Here is a 14,409-nt window from a genome sequence, read left to right on the forward strand (position 1 = left end):
GATGTAAAAAGAGAACATCGTAGAATGTCTTTACTTCTAGTTATAAGCCTACAGACTGTAGACTAACCAATCTCGCATCATTATCAGAGCAATACCACAAAAACTTTTCCATCCAACCACAAGCGGGTCCCGCTAAGCCGGGACCCGGAATCTCTTCTCATGCTTTGCTCTGCTGAAGCCAATTTGTACAGCTACCACCGTGTGGGTGTGCACACGGCGCAATCGCAAGCCGGTATATGGCCTGGCCCCAGCGCAGCGAGTCTGATAAACTACGCCCGAGAGCTCTCGCTCTCTCGAGCGCGTAGAGAATAGGCCGGAGTTGATATAAACCGCACTGATAAGTGCATTAGTGGCCACAGTCCGGTTGTGATTGTTGAAGGTGACCTGTCGGAGTGAGTTTTAAGTGCGGAGTTTGGAAAAGTGCTGGACGTGTAATTTTGGGTACAATGTGTGAAAAAGGTTCCGAGTGCTACAAGCGCTACAAGGAGTGGGAGAACAATGAGGAAATTAAGATTTTCCGCGAGTACCTGCGCATTCCTACGGTGCATCCGGACGTCAACTATGGTAGGTGGATGAGGTGAATGAGGAGGAAATACTAACGAAACACAAAAAAAAAAACTCGAGAAAGCTGAGATGCGCTTGTCGCTTAGTGAATATTTTCTATTATTGTTTTTGATTGGAGAGAATGTGTGTACGTGGTCGGGTTGCTTTGTTTTGTTACTTTCTTACGTATATGATGTGATTTGTTTCAATTTACCCAAATCGGATAATGCTGTTTAGGCGTAAAACGATCATATCCGGAAGAATAATTTAATCATTCTATGGGCAAGCAGTATGCAGTTGCAAGCGTTTATGATCGCTTGGAATGCATAACAAAAATTACTGTGTGAATATTTTCTACGCTCAAATTGTGATAAAAATGTAACACAGATTGAGTGCGCCCCCAGTAAACAATTTGGTTTGTATATCTCGTTTGCAAGGGAGAAATAAGAAATCAAGTTATATTTCACACCACATAAGAACATTTGTAATTATTTCTTACATTTTATGCAGCGGCTTTTAGAACTCGTAACTTAATACCCCTGAATATATGATTAAGATGCAACTTAATATTACAGTCATCTGTTTTCCTTTATAATTCACAATCATGAGTTCATATGAGGACACGTTCGACTGCAAAACAACTTATTTACTTTGTTTTGACATATTCTAATAATTATACAATCTTGTCTTGTATTATGTATTTATGTGGGCCACTAAGTTTTTGCTGTTTTTTAATGAAAATGCTACTTTGTCAATTACAATATTGCCCGTCGCGATCTTCAATTTCATCCCTACCTTTCTGTCAGAGCTCGAATACATTTACGGTAAACGTCTTCATATTTTGAGACTACCCGCAAATCAGGTTGTTTGATATGTTGATATGGACAGAACCGCTTATCAGTCAGACCATGTGCTACCGATGGGAACAATAGTCTGAGGAATATGGCAGGTGGAGATTTGACTATTGTCAAGTAAGTTTTAACAGATTTGGCACGTCTTAAACGCCTCTAAAAGCTTGATCCTTCTTTGTCGACAGACTTCGTAGCTAGCTGTTATTGTACAGGACAATTACGGGACTAGTCCTACGACCTTATCGATTCTAGCAATCTCTTCCGATTCGAATATACGATGTCAACTCCCATGGCCCACGATGGCGTTGGTTTCAGTTCGGCGATCAGGGAGGAAATATATTTATCAACCACAAACCGGTACGGGATCAAACTGGTGATTAATTGTCTTTAGGCAGCAATTTATTTTGCTGCTTTACTTTCCGATTGAGTACTTACTTTCACTGTTCGCTTATCTGACATCCTTGCTACGTGGCCAACCCACTGGAAACCAAGGTTCCAGCATAATCCGCCACATCCCATTTCGTTTAACGGAATCGTAAGCCGCATTGAAGTTGACCGCGTTGACGGAATGCTCTATTGGCAACTATACAAGTTAACGATATGAGTGAAGTATGAATAGGAATTTGTTAAAGAATGCAAAAGGTAGAAATAAAAATGTGCAGATTTGCACACATGCACGCTTTATGGGAAGTTCATGAGAGTAAAAGAGATCGCGGAACTCCGTGATCTCGAATTATCCCCCGATAATTGCGTTTCTTACCACGGCGAAGCCTCTTTTCTGCAGGTTTAGCACTCAATATCTCTTTGGCTCTGGTGTGTCACCGTTGCAGCCAATATGTGAGCTATGGCTCGATTCCACTTGTCAGTCACCTGCTGGCACTCTGCGTCAAATCACTCACTGGCAGTGTATAGCAATAGTATCCAACATTTCTCGTATCGTGGATGTGCTTCCACTGCTCGTTTAGGTTTTGTCCAATTCGTTCATCAGTGTTCTGATCTCTGCAACAACTCCTTCCACTGGTAACTGCCGAAAGTCCAGCCGTATTTTGCTCATTGGTTTCGATTTCATGACGTTGGACAACCTGACGCGCCGGTAATTAATGGTTCGAGTTGACGTTTGATCCCAGTGCCCGTCTTATTAGCGCTGGCTTACGCCCCACACTTCGGAACATCCGGTATCGGTTCTACCGAAACTCAAAAGTGGCCATTTGGAGTTCTCTTCGTTCTTCCGACAATGTTCAGGTCAGCGAAACAGATAAATTGGCTAGATTTATTGAAGATCGTGCCCCGCATGTTAAAATCCGCACCATTCATAACACCTTCTTGCGCGATGTTAAACAGAAGGCATGAAATATCATCGGCTTGTCGATGTTCCGTGCGTGTTTCAAACGAGCTTGATAACGTACCTGATTTCCTCACGCAGTACTGTACACCATCCATCGCGGCCTTAATCAGTGTTGTAAGCTTCCCATTTTCGTCCATAATTTTCCATAGCTCTTCATTTTCGATAGTATCGTAGGCGGGCTTGGAAACTATGAATAGGTTGTGCGTAGGGACTAGTAAGTATTCGCGATACTTTTAGAGGATCTTTAGAGAAGCGTTTAGAATGGTGATCGCTCGATAGCTCACATATTCCAACTTGTCGCCCTTCTTGTATATTGAACATATTACTTCCTCCTTCCACTCCACCGGTAGCTGTTCTGTTTGCCAGATCCTGGCTATCAACCGATGCAGACAGGTAACCAATCTTGACAAGCTCCGCTGCGATGCAATCTTTGCCAGCTGCCTCGTTGTTCTTGAGCTGCTTGATGGGTTCGATTACTTTAACCACCGGTGGGGGTCGGCAATCGGCAACAAATATACGACAGCTCATGGTTCGTACGCCTTCGGTTTCCGTTTGTACTTCGCCAAAAGTAGACCGGCAAGTAAGTAAAGTTACAGTCTCAAGTCCGGTTGAATAGCGTTTGTTACATCGTCGGCTTTGTGCGGCGGTGTAGGCTGCATGATAGAAGCGTTTTGCGCCAATAAGACAGCCAACGGACGGCAAACAAACAACGAAGGCTTGATAACGCGCCAAATATTTTAACACAGCACTGTATTATATCTATTGTATCATGAACCAGTCCTGTTAGCTTCCCGGGAAAGCTATTTTCGTCTCTATTTTCTATGGCTCGTCATGGTCTATAGTATCATTTGCTGCCTTAAAACCGATGAAAAGATGGTGCGTAGTGGCTTGATATGTGCGATATTTCCGGAGGATCTGTCACAAAACCAGCTTGATAATTTCCCACAAATCTAATTGTTAGCAGCGGTTGATGGGGAAAAATGATCTGAGAAAGCACTATATAGGCCGCCATATTTGTATAATGACTATTAACACCCTCGTTTCATTCCTCCAATAGCTGTTCTTTTTTTTTAGAGCCTGACAATCAGTCAGTGCAAACGGGTAGCGAACCTATCGGGATCCATCTATTCTTGATGGTTGATGATATGATCCGTTGATACCATTTTTGCTGGCTGTCTTGTTTTTTAGCCGCTTAATGTCCTCGATAATTTCACCTATTATGAGAGTCGAAACATCTTTTCTGCTCCCCTGCACATTTGCCTTACGAATACTTACCTTTCAATGCAATGCGCTTGACTTTGAGCCATCATCAAGACTGACCCGTATAATCCCAATTAGTTTTGCACGAAAGCCAGGTGTTAGGACTTGCCGGTTTTCGGGAGAATCACTGTTTGATAGCAAATGTCTCCGGTCCAAGCAGCCCGAAGAGGTTCAGTTGGTCCTATAATGTCGAGTTTGGTTGCAAGCCCATCCCAGCCTTTTTTTTATTAACATAACGGTGTGAGCGTATAGTATTTGTTTGACTCGCACTGACCTGTAATTTTCTGGCTGCTGCTTTGTAAAGCCCTTCGAACTAAATGCACATACTGGAATCGAGCCATCAGATGCAGCGTTTGCTAATTCCGTGACGAAATGCCCGAATGTGGCTAAACTGACATTAATGCGTACGCATTTATACCAAAACCATTGTATGTTCAATTGTGGAGGCAACTTCTCGACAAGTTCGTGTACTATCATAGGTACTCGTAAGTGCTCTCCCACTCCCAGATTGTCGACATACAAGTACTTGTATGGACCACGTGGTCTACTAAATTCCGGATTGCTGAATCGAAGTTGACGATTCATTGTAAGTTTTCTGATTTCGGGGGCGGAACATCGCGTACTCTTTTCAACAAAGTAACAACAAGATTTTCAGGTTAAACGAAACGCTTTCGCAACGTTTCCATTATGTATGTTAAAGACTCTGGTAGCAGAAGGTGACTTTTTACTTGTTACAGCATTTCCCTTGACGCATTTCTCCCAGTTGGCCTCGAGGTAAGACGCTGGTCTAATAAGCCAGTCATCGTATGTTCGAATCTCGGCTGGGAGAGGCTGTTAGAGTCAATAGGATCGTAGCACTGACCCTGCACTGTCCTGTATTCTAACAGCTGGTTGCAAAGTCTGTCGTATAAAAACAGAAGGTCAAATTTCGATAACGAAATTAGCACCCAGGCTTTGCTTTTGACTCTGTAGTCGACACAAATTCTCCGCATCCGTGTACTTACATGCGGCCATGGAGTTATAGAACGCACTGCAAAATAATGGCCAATTTTCGCGGTCTCTTGAAAAACTGGGAGGCTCACGTGGAATTACCTGCCGAGTCGGTAATTGTATACTGTTGGGTTGGTTCGCATTGCCTTGCATGCCAGGATACGACACGGTTTCCTGTAGCAACAAATTCACACTTTCGGTACCACCCTGCTGTTGTGCTGTTGGCGTTGGTTGACACTGCGCTTGTGTTGTCACATCTAAGTTGTTTACGCCGCGTTAACTGAGATGGGACTGATATAATTGTGGTATGGCGGAATTCAAGTGTCGAATATCCTGGAATTTAATTCCCGAACTTCATCCCTACGTGCTGCCATTGTAACGTATGAGGTTTGCGGGTTGATCCAGAAGTCCGACAATTTAATTTGCCAGTACGCTACGTTCGTGTTAGCAAAATTAGAAGCGGCATCTGGATCCGCGATAGTATTTGTCAAAACTGATTGTGAGATTATTCCACCCGATCGGGTTGTCAAAGCTACTGTTGCTGGAATAACATCACAATTGGTAAATGTGACTACGGTATGCGATGCAGTCGGTCCATTAGACACTATAGGTTGACGATTGACCGTTAGGTTTGTTGGATCGACCGCGGCTGTCATTACATTGTTATTTTGTGCTCCAAACCACAACCGGTCCTTTTCCTGGCTCGCTAGAGAACTCATTTGGCTTCGGTTGCTCATACTCTGCTCCATGGTTGGCAAGAGTTAGTATTTTCTTGCTTGCTGCGCATTTCTCGCGTGTCCAGCTTTGGTCTCAATTCGGAGGAGCGACTGGTAAGCCAGCGCATTAACGTTGAAGACAAACTTCACATCCAATCATACTCTCGGGCAAACCTTCGGAACTGCACTTTGCACAAAAACGAACAGTGTTCATTTTGCTGGTATTTACTGCTTACTACGTAGGGCTTCTACCTTTTGCTGTATACTACACAGCGTCAATTTAATTTTGAAATTTTGTTTGAATTGCCGGTTTTTGGAAGAATCACTTTTTGATAGCAGCTGTGTAGGTTATAACAAGCAGCTTCAAACTGAAATTTAGTGGTTTATATGGTTGCAATCATGCTGCTTATCAGTCGGGCGGTATCTGGAGCTGACACCAACATTAACCGTGCAGCCACAGTGCGGGATTAACACCAGGTTCAAGCACACCTCGTCCAGAACTCACTTTTCTCGACTGAATCGATCGCTGCCTTGAAGTCTACTAGCAGATGAATTTTTGAAATTTTTCTGAAAGGATCTGCGGTTCGTTCTGGAGCATGCCTCTCTCAAAAACCACTCTGGATTCGCCAACAAGGGTGTCCTGCAACGGTATCAGGGTGTATGAACCAGGTTGCAGGAGAGAATTGTAATGACCCTTTTTATAAATGGGGCATAGAAGACCAGTTCCAAGCGGTTCGTAGCAGGCTCCAGTCTGCATATTGCCACAATACAGTCGTTTGCTTCCGACTTTCAAACGATCAACGACATTGCCGTCTTTTCCAGCTCCTTTTTTCACTTCGTCCAGTCCAGTTGGTCCACAGATCCACAGATTGTCGATTATCATCTGTCTTGATCCTGATTCTATCAGCAGTTCCATGTTGTTTTCCATTCAACAGCGTCCTACAGAAATATTGTTTGCAACCTACCTAGAGACCGCCGATCTTTCGGGTAATCAAGTTCTCCTCTATGTCGTTATAGTTAACAGAAGAACTGATTTATTATTGACCTGTCTAATGTAGAGGTTTCGGAATTGTTAAGCGTTGTGCCGAATATCCTGTACAATTTCACCCGATGCCATTGGATTTTTAAAACCGAACTCCACGCCGCACCGTGGGATGAAACCCACATCTAGGTTGACAAAAGTAATTACCTCAAAACCGTTAGTCCTAGTTATATAGTTAAAGCTAAAGTAGACTTCTTCTTCAGCAGCAGCATAGAGCCGGGGTGGCTCGTGCTGTTTCAAGCACTCGTCTCCATTCAACTCGGTCTTGGGCCACTCTTCGCCAATTTCCTAGTCGTCTCAGAAGTCGCAAATCGCTTTCGACCTGGTCGAGCCATCGTGCACGTTGGGCCCCCCTGTTCCTGGTGCCGGTGGGGTTGTTGAAGAGGACTGTTTTCGTCGCACTGTCGTCCGGCATCCTTACGACGTGTCCGGCCCACCGTAGCCTGCTAACTTTCGCTAGATGTACGATGGGAGTCTCCCCAAGCAGTGCCTGTAGCTCGTGATTCATACGCCTCTGCCACTCTCCGCTTTCAGTTTGTACTCCGCCAAATATCGCCCGCAGCACTTTCCGCTCAAACACGGCAAGGGCGCGTATGTCCTCCGTGAGCAGCGTCACGGCTTCAAGTGCATAAAGAACTACCGGTCTAATAATGGTTTTGTACATTGTTAGCTTCGTGCGACGGCGTATGCTTCCTGATCGTAGCGTTTTACGAAGGGCAAAGTAGGCCCGATTTCCCGCTTGGATGCGCCGCTGGATCTCCTTACTAGTGTTGTTGTCCGCGGTCACCAGCGATCCCAAATACACGAACTCCTCTACCACTTCTAGTTCGTCGCCGTCAACGGTTACCTTCCGTGGGAGGCGCGCGTTTGTTTCCTTTGAGCCTCTTCCTTTCATGTATTTGGTCTTCGACGCATTTATTTTTAGCCCAATTCTCCTAGACTCCGCTTTCAATCTGGCGTAGATTGCCTACGCCGTCGCAAAGTTCCTGGCAATGATATCGAAGTCATCTGCAAAGCCTAGAAGTTGGCTACTCTTGGTAAAAATCGTGCCTCTCGTTTCGATGCCCGATCGTCGGATCATCCCCTCAAGAGCGATGTTGAACAGCATGCAGGATAGACCGACACCTTGCCTCAACCCTCGTCGCGTCTCTAAGGGACTCGAGAGTGTCCCAGAAATGCGTACGAAACACATCACTCGATCCAATGTAGCTCTGATCAGTCGCGTCAGTTTGTCCGGAAAACCGTATTCGTGCATTATCTGCCATAGCTTGTCTCGATCGACTGTATCGTATGCTGCTTTGAAATCAATAAAGATGTGATGCGTGGGCACGTTGTACTCCCGACATTTCTGCAAGATCTGCCGGATAGTAAAAATTTGGTCCGTAGTTGCGCGAGCCCCCATGAAACCCGCCTGATAATTCCCTACGAAACCTTGTGCTATCGGTGACAACCGGCGTAACAGGATCTGGGAGAGTATCTTGTAGGCGGCGTTTACCAGCGTAATACCACAATAGTTGCAGCAGTCTAGCCGATCACCCTTTTTGTAGACGGGACAAACCACTCCTTCCATCCATTCCTCCGGTAGCTTTTCCTCCTCCCAAATCCTCGAAATAACCCTTTGCTAGCGTTTCTCCGCCATGTTGATAAAGCTCTGCCGGTAGGCGGTCCTTCCCAGCGGCTTTATTGGTCTTCAGCAGCCTGATTTCTCATTTGACTTCGTGGAGATCAGGTGCTAGGACATTACTATCTTCCATGGGCGCTCCTAGGTTAATTTCCGTTCCGCCTCCTTCTGCGACTTCGCCATTGAGGTGTTCATCGAAGAACTGCTTCCACCTGTCGACCACCTCGCGCTCGTTTGTAATTAGATTCCCTTCCTTGTCCCTACACATGTCAGGTTTCGGTGTGTAGCCCTTCCGAGTTTGGTTCACCTTCTCATAAAACTTGCGTGTGCCATTAGCTCGGAATAGTTGCTCTAATTCTTCACGATCTCTGTCCTCCTTTTGGCGCTTTTTTCTCCTCAGGATCGTGGTCAACTGGTTCCTAGCACGTCGGTACTTGGCCTTAGACTTATTTTCGGTTTTTTAATCCATTCTATTTACGTAAAAAATGTGATTTTGGTAAGTAAAACGGTAATTTTTACTTCAATATTCAATACGGTCTAGCAAAAAAGGGCTGACTTGGACCGATGTGATCTTTACGTTATTGACATTTGAAAACACCATATTTTTTTTTTTAGAAAAAATGCCTGTAGCTTCGGAACCGAAGGAAATAGCAACTTGATTCCTTCAAACAAAATGTGCATTTTCCATGCGTGTGAAGGTGCTCAGAAGGCATGATTTGTGAGAAATAAACAAGAAAGAAGGTATAAAGAAAAAAAGGATTTTTAGGTCCACCCCTACCAAAAAACTTTAAATAGCTCCAGCCCATAAACCATAAGAGATAGAACTTCAATTTCTTTGGCAAAGTTACTTAAAATCTAATGTTCTTTAACTTTGCTGAACATTTTATTCAGCTAACTTAAGCCATAAAAAAGTTTATATTTTGCACTCGCTTACTATGATGGTCACCCTGATGTCACATACACCAAAAAATGGCGGAAGTTAAAATAACAAATTTACTCCGAACATACCATATACCTAGGACTAACGGTTTTAGCGTAATTACTTTTGTCCACCTAGATTTGGGTTTCATCCAACGGTGCGCCGGTTCTACTTATCTCAGTATTGACGATGGGTCATTTTACTCTTGTCGGGATCAAAGTTATCTGGCATACATATCGACCTTAACATGGTAGAACGCAGGACGTCAAACTTGGTTTTATCATAGGGGAATAACCGGAATAACCTACCTTTTTGCCGGCCAATTTTGGGATAAGGCGTGCTGGAAGCTTGGCTAGAAGAGGCTGCTGTTAGAGTCAATAGAATCGTAGCACCAGCTCCGTAATTGTCCTGTATTCTAACAGCTGACTACGAAGCCTAAATCGGAAGGGAATAAAAATCGGCAGCTCCAAGTTCCGAAAGCGGAACGTTAGCAAACAAGGTTTCGTCATCAATTAACAGGGCAATGTCTAACTAATTACCTTAAAAACAGCAATTACATTTTCTAGTTTTGTTCAGGATTCTTCTATCAGTCTGAAAAATGATACTGGATCTCAGATACTGAATGGGCACCAGATTACCGGTAAACGCTTCGCACTTCCAACGTTATAACTCACAATCTACAAGCCTCAAGTGCAACGTACCCGTAAAAGGGGCTTTCTTTCGGTACTAATTGTTTTGCGTTGGGAGAACCAAAACTGGGCCGCCACTAGAAAAAGACGACGAAAATATTCAATCAAGACCGTAGAAGAAAAAAACTTGACGCGACAAATTTTATTTCCGTTCGTGGTCATGGTCTACTTTGATCTCTTGTATGAGAAAGGCATTTTAGAATTTTTCGTTCTAATTAAAAGTTAGGTTAATTTATACATATGATAAAAACATTTTCCCTGTCCAGACAAAAGCAAATATCATATTTACTAGTTGTAAAACACAAAGCTTAAAAATAGAAACAATAATTCATCAGCTTTTTAACAACCGCATCTCATCAGTGCGCTTCACGTCCAACCGAGTAGCATCCTTCTAAATTCACTAGAAGTGATATAAGCTGTCCAACTGATAAGATACACATATGCAATGACAAGCCACATTCTCGCGCATCCATAATCTACCATTTATTAACTTTACTCTTCTCCGCTTACAACCGGTCTTATCAACAGACAAATGCGTCGAATTTCTAACCCGCCAGGCGGAGAGCCTCCAGCTGCCGGTGCAGGTGATCGAGGTCAATCCGGGCAAACCGATCGTGATCATCAGCTGGGAGGGAACGGACCCGACGGCGAAGTCCATCATCCTCAACTCGCACACCGACGTGGTGCCGGTGTACGCGGAACGTTGGTCCCATCCGCCGTTCGCGGCCGACATGGACAACGAGGGACGGATTTACGCGCGCGGCGCTCAGGATATGAAGTGCGTTGGGATGCAGTTTTTGGCGGCTATCCGAGCACTGAAGCGAGATGGGGTGCGCCTGCGGCGCACAATCCATGCCACCTTTGTGCCGGATGAGGAGATTGGTGGTAAGCTCGGTATGAAGGAATGGGTTCACAAGGATAGCTTTCAGGCGTTGAACTGTGGGTTTGCGATTGACGAGGGTATCGCCGGGCCCGGCGAGGAGTATCCGTTGTTCTACGGGGAACGCAGCGTTTGGCGTGAGTTAAAAGGTATTTTTCCGTAAAAAAAACTAGTTTATGAAAGGTATTTTTCTTTGGTTTTAGATGTGCTTTTCCACATTAGTGGAACACCAGGGCATGGTTCACTGCTCTTGAAGGATACTGCTGGACAGAAAGCTCGTTACATAATCGATAAACTGATGGATATGCGCGAGAGGGAAGTTAAAAAATTGGAGGAAAATCCGGATCTCACCATCGGAGATGTGACGACCATTAACATCACCATGATGTCGGTAAGTTTAACCTCAAAATAGCGGTGGAAAATCGAAGAAGTAATGGATTTTTAACTTTCACAGGGAGGAGTGCAAAGCAACGTGGTTCCACCCGAGCTGATGGTATGTTTTGACGTTCGCGTAGCGATCGATGTGAAGCATTTGGAACTGGAAAACCAATTGCTGGATTGGTGTCGAGAAGCTGGTGGTGGTATCGAGCTTGAGTACGACCAGAAGTGCCCCTTCGTGAAGCCAACCAAATTGGATGGTTCCAATCCCTACTGGGTGGCATTTCAGGACGCACTGGACGAACTGGGTTTGAAAGTAAAACCGCAAATCTTCCCAGGTGGAACCGACAGCCGATACATTCGCGGAATTGGTATTCCTGCTATCGGATTTTCTCCGATGAACCATACACCGGTGCTTTTGCACGATCACGACGAATTTTTGCACGTGGATACCTACCTTAAAGGTATAGAAATTTACCGGAAAATAATCACCAACGTTGCCAATGCATAGTTCTAGTTCTAGTACGACTCACAAATTATATTATGTTATCAAAAACCTATCAGAAATGCACTTTATTTCAACAACTTATCCATGTAGGCACCCTCGATCAAATCACTGTCGGCTACTTCAAACAGTTTCATCATTTCGTTAGCAACCCGCGTTCCATCCTGCTCGCTTTGGGCCGGCGTCAGGCAGACTTCAAACTCCAGGAAATATCCCAACCCTTCGACGTCATCCAGATGAATGCGCGTCTGCTCGTGCAAAAACAAATGACGCCGCTTGCGGACCTCACCCTTGCGGCCGATACTTTCCGCCAGAATCTTTTCCATCACCTGCGGCTCGTCCAGGTCAGTTTTGTGAAAAGTGGACACCTTCGGACCGCCGATGTCCGGTCGAAAGTAATGAATCAGCTCGGATTTTTTGCTCTGAAATGGAACGAAACAGACGGTTGCAGGCGGTCAATCAGTAGGACAGGGATGGGAGTGCTCCTCGACAGGCCGCCGATCCGCACAGGCAAGTGGTCCCCCTGCCGGTGGCAGGTTTCGACGCATGACCACCTCCTCCGTAGTCAAAGCATAGCTCTTCACCCGGTTGAATGTTTCGTTGAGCGAAAATTCCAATTCTCGGCAGGGGACTGTCGATGTGGACGGCCACCGTTCGGCAGTTGGCTTCACAACTGTGATTTAGATAGCGTCCAATGTTACCACGCCTTTCCGGATCAATGAACACTTGCGTACGCAAGTGTTCCTCCACACGGGATTGGACATTCAAACAGAGAACGTAATTTTTTCGACCCAGCGAGTCATTTAATTTATTTCGTCTTTCCGCTTCAGTTCTAGTGAGGATTTCACCTGCATACTCACAAATAAACCCCCCGGTTGGAATCAATGGACCGGTGAAAAGTCCCCATTGTTCGGGAACCCGACTACTAGGTTTAATCACCAACCGTTTTCGAGGACCAAACTGAACCAGTCGATTTTGACACGTCGGCTGACATTCACAAGCTTGTGAACATTCAAAAATCACTTCCGAATCATTTCGTAAAACCAATTCACCGTCCGAAATTTGATAATTTGCCCCCATCGGACAGCAACTCTTGTCGTTACAATCATTATCACCCTTGCAGGGACAATGTGCCCCATAAGTGAACTCAAGCACTTGCATCAGTTCATTGAATTCAGCGGTACCATCCGCAAGCTGGGGAAGATTTTCGATTAAATACTCCACTGCTGGCTCCTCGTGTTGGTAATCATCTTCTGCATCCAGCAGCAGCAGCTGCCGCTGCTGCCGTTCGCTAATTATTCTAACTATTCCACTCCCCCGATTAAACTTATCCTTACACGACGGAACGGTGGTGGATAATGCTTCAGCCATCTCTCCTCTCTTCTTAGCAATTAGACAATAAATCAATATTGTTTGCTTACCTCGAGATAGCGCAGCTTTAGCCGGCCCTTTTGGGCGTTGAAGAAAACGTCGTGCTGTTTGATGATTTCCCCGGCGGTGCCGGTTAGCTGTTCGGCGATCGCGACCTTCCGGTCGAATGCTTCCCGGTTGGCGATCGATGCTTTGATTTCGACGTTTCGAAACGGAACGGATGGTGCGCCACTACTGTTGGTCGCGGACGCGGTTGTTGTGGTCATTGTATGGGGTTTCTACTTTGGTCACTCAAAAGGAGCCCAACTCCGGTTACTTACAGAAAAAGCAGAAAAACGACTGCAGTGCTGTTTAAAAGCGCGAAAAAACGACTGAACAGCAGCGCTGTTTCATTGTTTGTTTGGTTTGTTTTGCTTCTTGACATAATCTAGCGTAAATAAAATTTAGGGCAACATGGGGCAAGATGAGTACTTTTTTCATTTTTCAGCCGGGCATTTTTCAAAATTATCGTACAAATTGGATCGAAGAATTTAAGATCTTCAATTTTCCTAGTAAACTTTACAAGCAAATCGGATAGCTTTATTTCAAAAATTCATATTTTCCTAAACTAAACTAAAGAGGACTGTTGGAGTGCCATGAAAACCGTCATGGCACCGAATCGACGTAACTGCAGAGGCTATATAGATTACCGAGACGACAAATTTATACAGTCTCTGTAGACGTAACGAATGGTTTGACGAGGAATGCCAGCAGATATTGGCTGAAAAGAACGCTGCGCGGGTACAAATGTTACGTAGAGCCCACCCGTCAAAATGTTGAACGATACAAAATAAAGCGGAGAGAGAAAACCCGACTCTTTCAGGAGAAAAGAAGCGCTACCAGGTGCGAAGAACTCGACACACGGAAGTTCTATCAGCGACTGAACGAGTCTCGCAAAAGTTTTGTGCCGCGGGCCGTAATGTGCTGAAATACAGATGGAGGTTTTTTGACTGACCACCTTGCGGTGATCGAAAAGTGGAATGCAGCACTACGATGAACACCTGAATGGCTTGCAGGCGGAAGTGACTGCATTGGTGTAGCAAACAACGGAGCTGTGCCAGTCCCATCGATAGGCGAAGTTAACCGTTATGTGTTCGACAGGGTACCCGGGTACCTTTTCAGCTTTCAAAGTACGAAATTCTAAAGTTTTCTTTGATCAAGGATACTGAAATTCTGTGACATCTAAGAACTAGTTGAATTACAACTTTTCATAAAATAAGTTTTCATGTAGCACTTAAGGGGGTGGAATGGGGGGGCTTC

The 14,409-nt window shown here is 44.9% G+C and overlaps 2 protein-coding genes across 2 annotated transcripts; one reads left to right on the forward strand and one right to left on the reverse strand.

Moving 5' to 3' along the window:
- Positions 1-335: 335 nt before the first annotated feature.
- Positions 336-11,780, forward strand: LOC128733196 (aminoacylase-1B-like). The gene is made up of 4 exons (XM_053826872.1): positions 336-564; positions 10,505-10,993; positions 11,060-11,247; positions 11,311-11,780. Exons 1-4 carry the CDS (start codon positions 447-449, stop codon positions 11,743-11,745), a joined length of 1,230 nt encoding a protein of 409 aa, XP_053682847.1. The 5' UTR covers positions 336-446; the 3' UTR covers positions 11,746-11,780.
- A 27-nt stretch (positions 11,781-11,807) lies between these two features.
- Positions 11,808-13,489, reverse strand: LOC128733197 (uncharacterized). Its single transcript, XM_053826874.1, has 2 exons — positions 13,161-13,489; positions 11,808-12,161 (listed from the first exon to the last, which is right to left on the reverse strand). Exons 1-2 carry the CDS (start codon positions 13,374-13,376, stop codon positions 11,808-11,810), a joined length of 570 nt encoding a protein of 189 aa, XP_053682849.1. The 5' UTR covers positions 13,377-13,489.
- Between the last annotated feature and the right edge of the window lie 920 nt (positions 13,490-14,409).

The sequence above is a fragment of the Sabethes cyaneus genome, chromosome 1 (genome assembly GCF_943734655.1).
Source record: "Sabethes cyaneus chromosome 1, idSabCyanKW18_F2, whole genome shotgun sequence".
Classification (NCBI taxonomy): domain Eukaryota; kingdom Metazoa; phylum Arthropoda; class Insecta; order Diptera; family Culicidae; genus Sabethes; species Sabethes cyaneus.

Excerpts from the sequence above, each read along its gene's own strand:
- LOC128733196 (XM_053826872.1), top strand. The coding sequence starts at position 447 with ATGTGTGAAAAAGGTTCCGAGTGCTACAAGCGCTACAAGGAGTGGGAG. Across the intron at positions 565-10,504 it reads GCATCCGGACGTCAACTATG|ACAAATGCGTCGAATTTCTA; the intron begins GTAGGTGGATGA and ends TCTTATCAACAG. Across the intron at positions 10,994-11,059 it reads CGGGGAACGCAGCGTTTGGC|ATGTGCTTTTCCACATTAGT; the intron begins GTGAGTTAAAAG and ends CTTTGGTTTTAG.
- LOC128733197 (XM_053826874.1), bottom strand. The coding sequence starts at position 13,376 with ATGACCACAACAACCGCGTCCGCGACCAACAGTAGTGGCGCACCATCC. Across the intron at positions 12,162-13,160 it reads TAAAGCTGCGCTATCTCGAG|AGCAAAAAATCCGAGCTGAT; the intron begins GTAAGCAAACAA and ends GTTCCATTTCAG.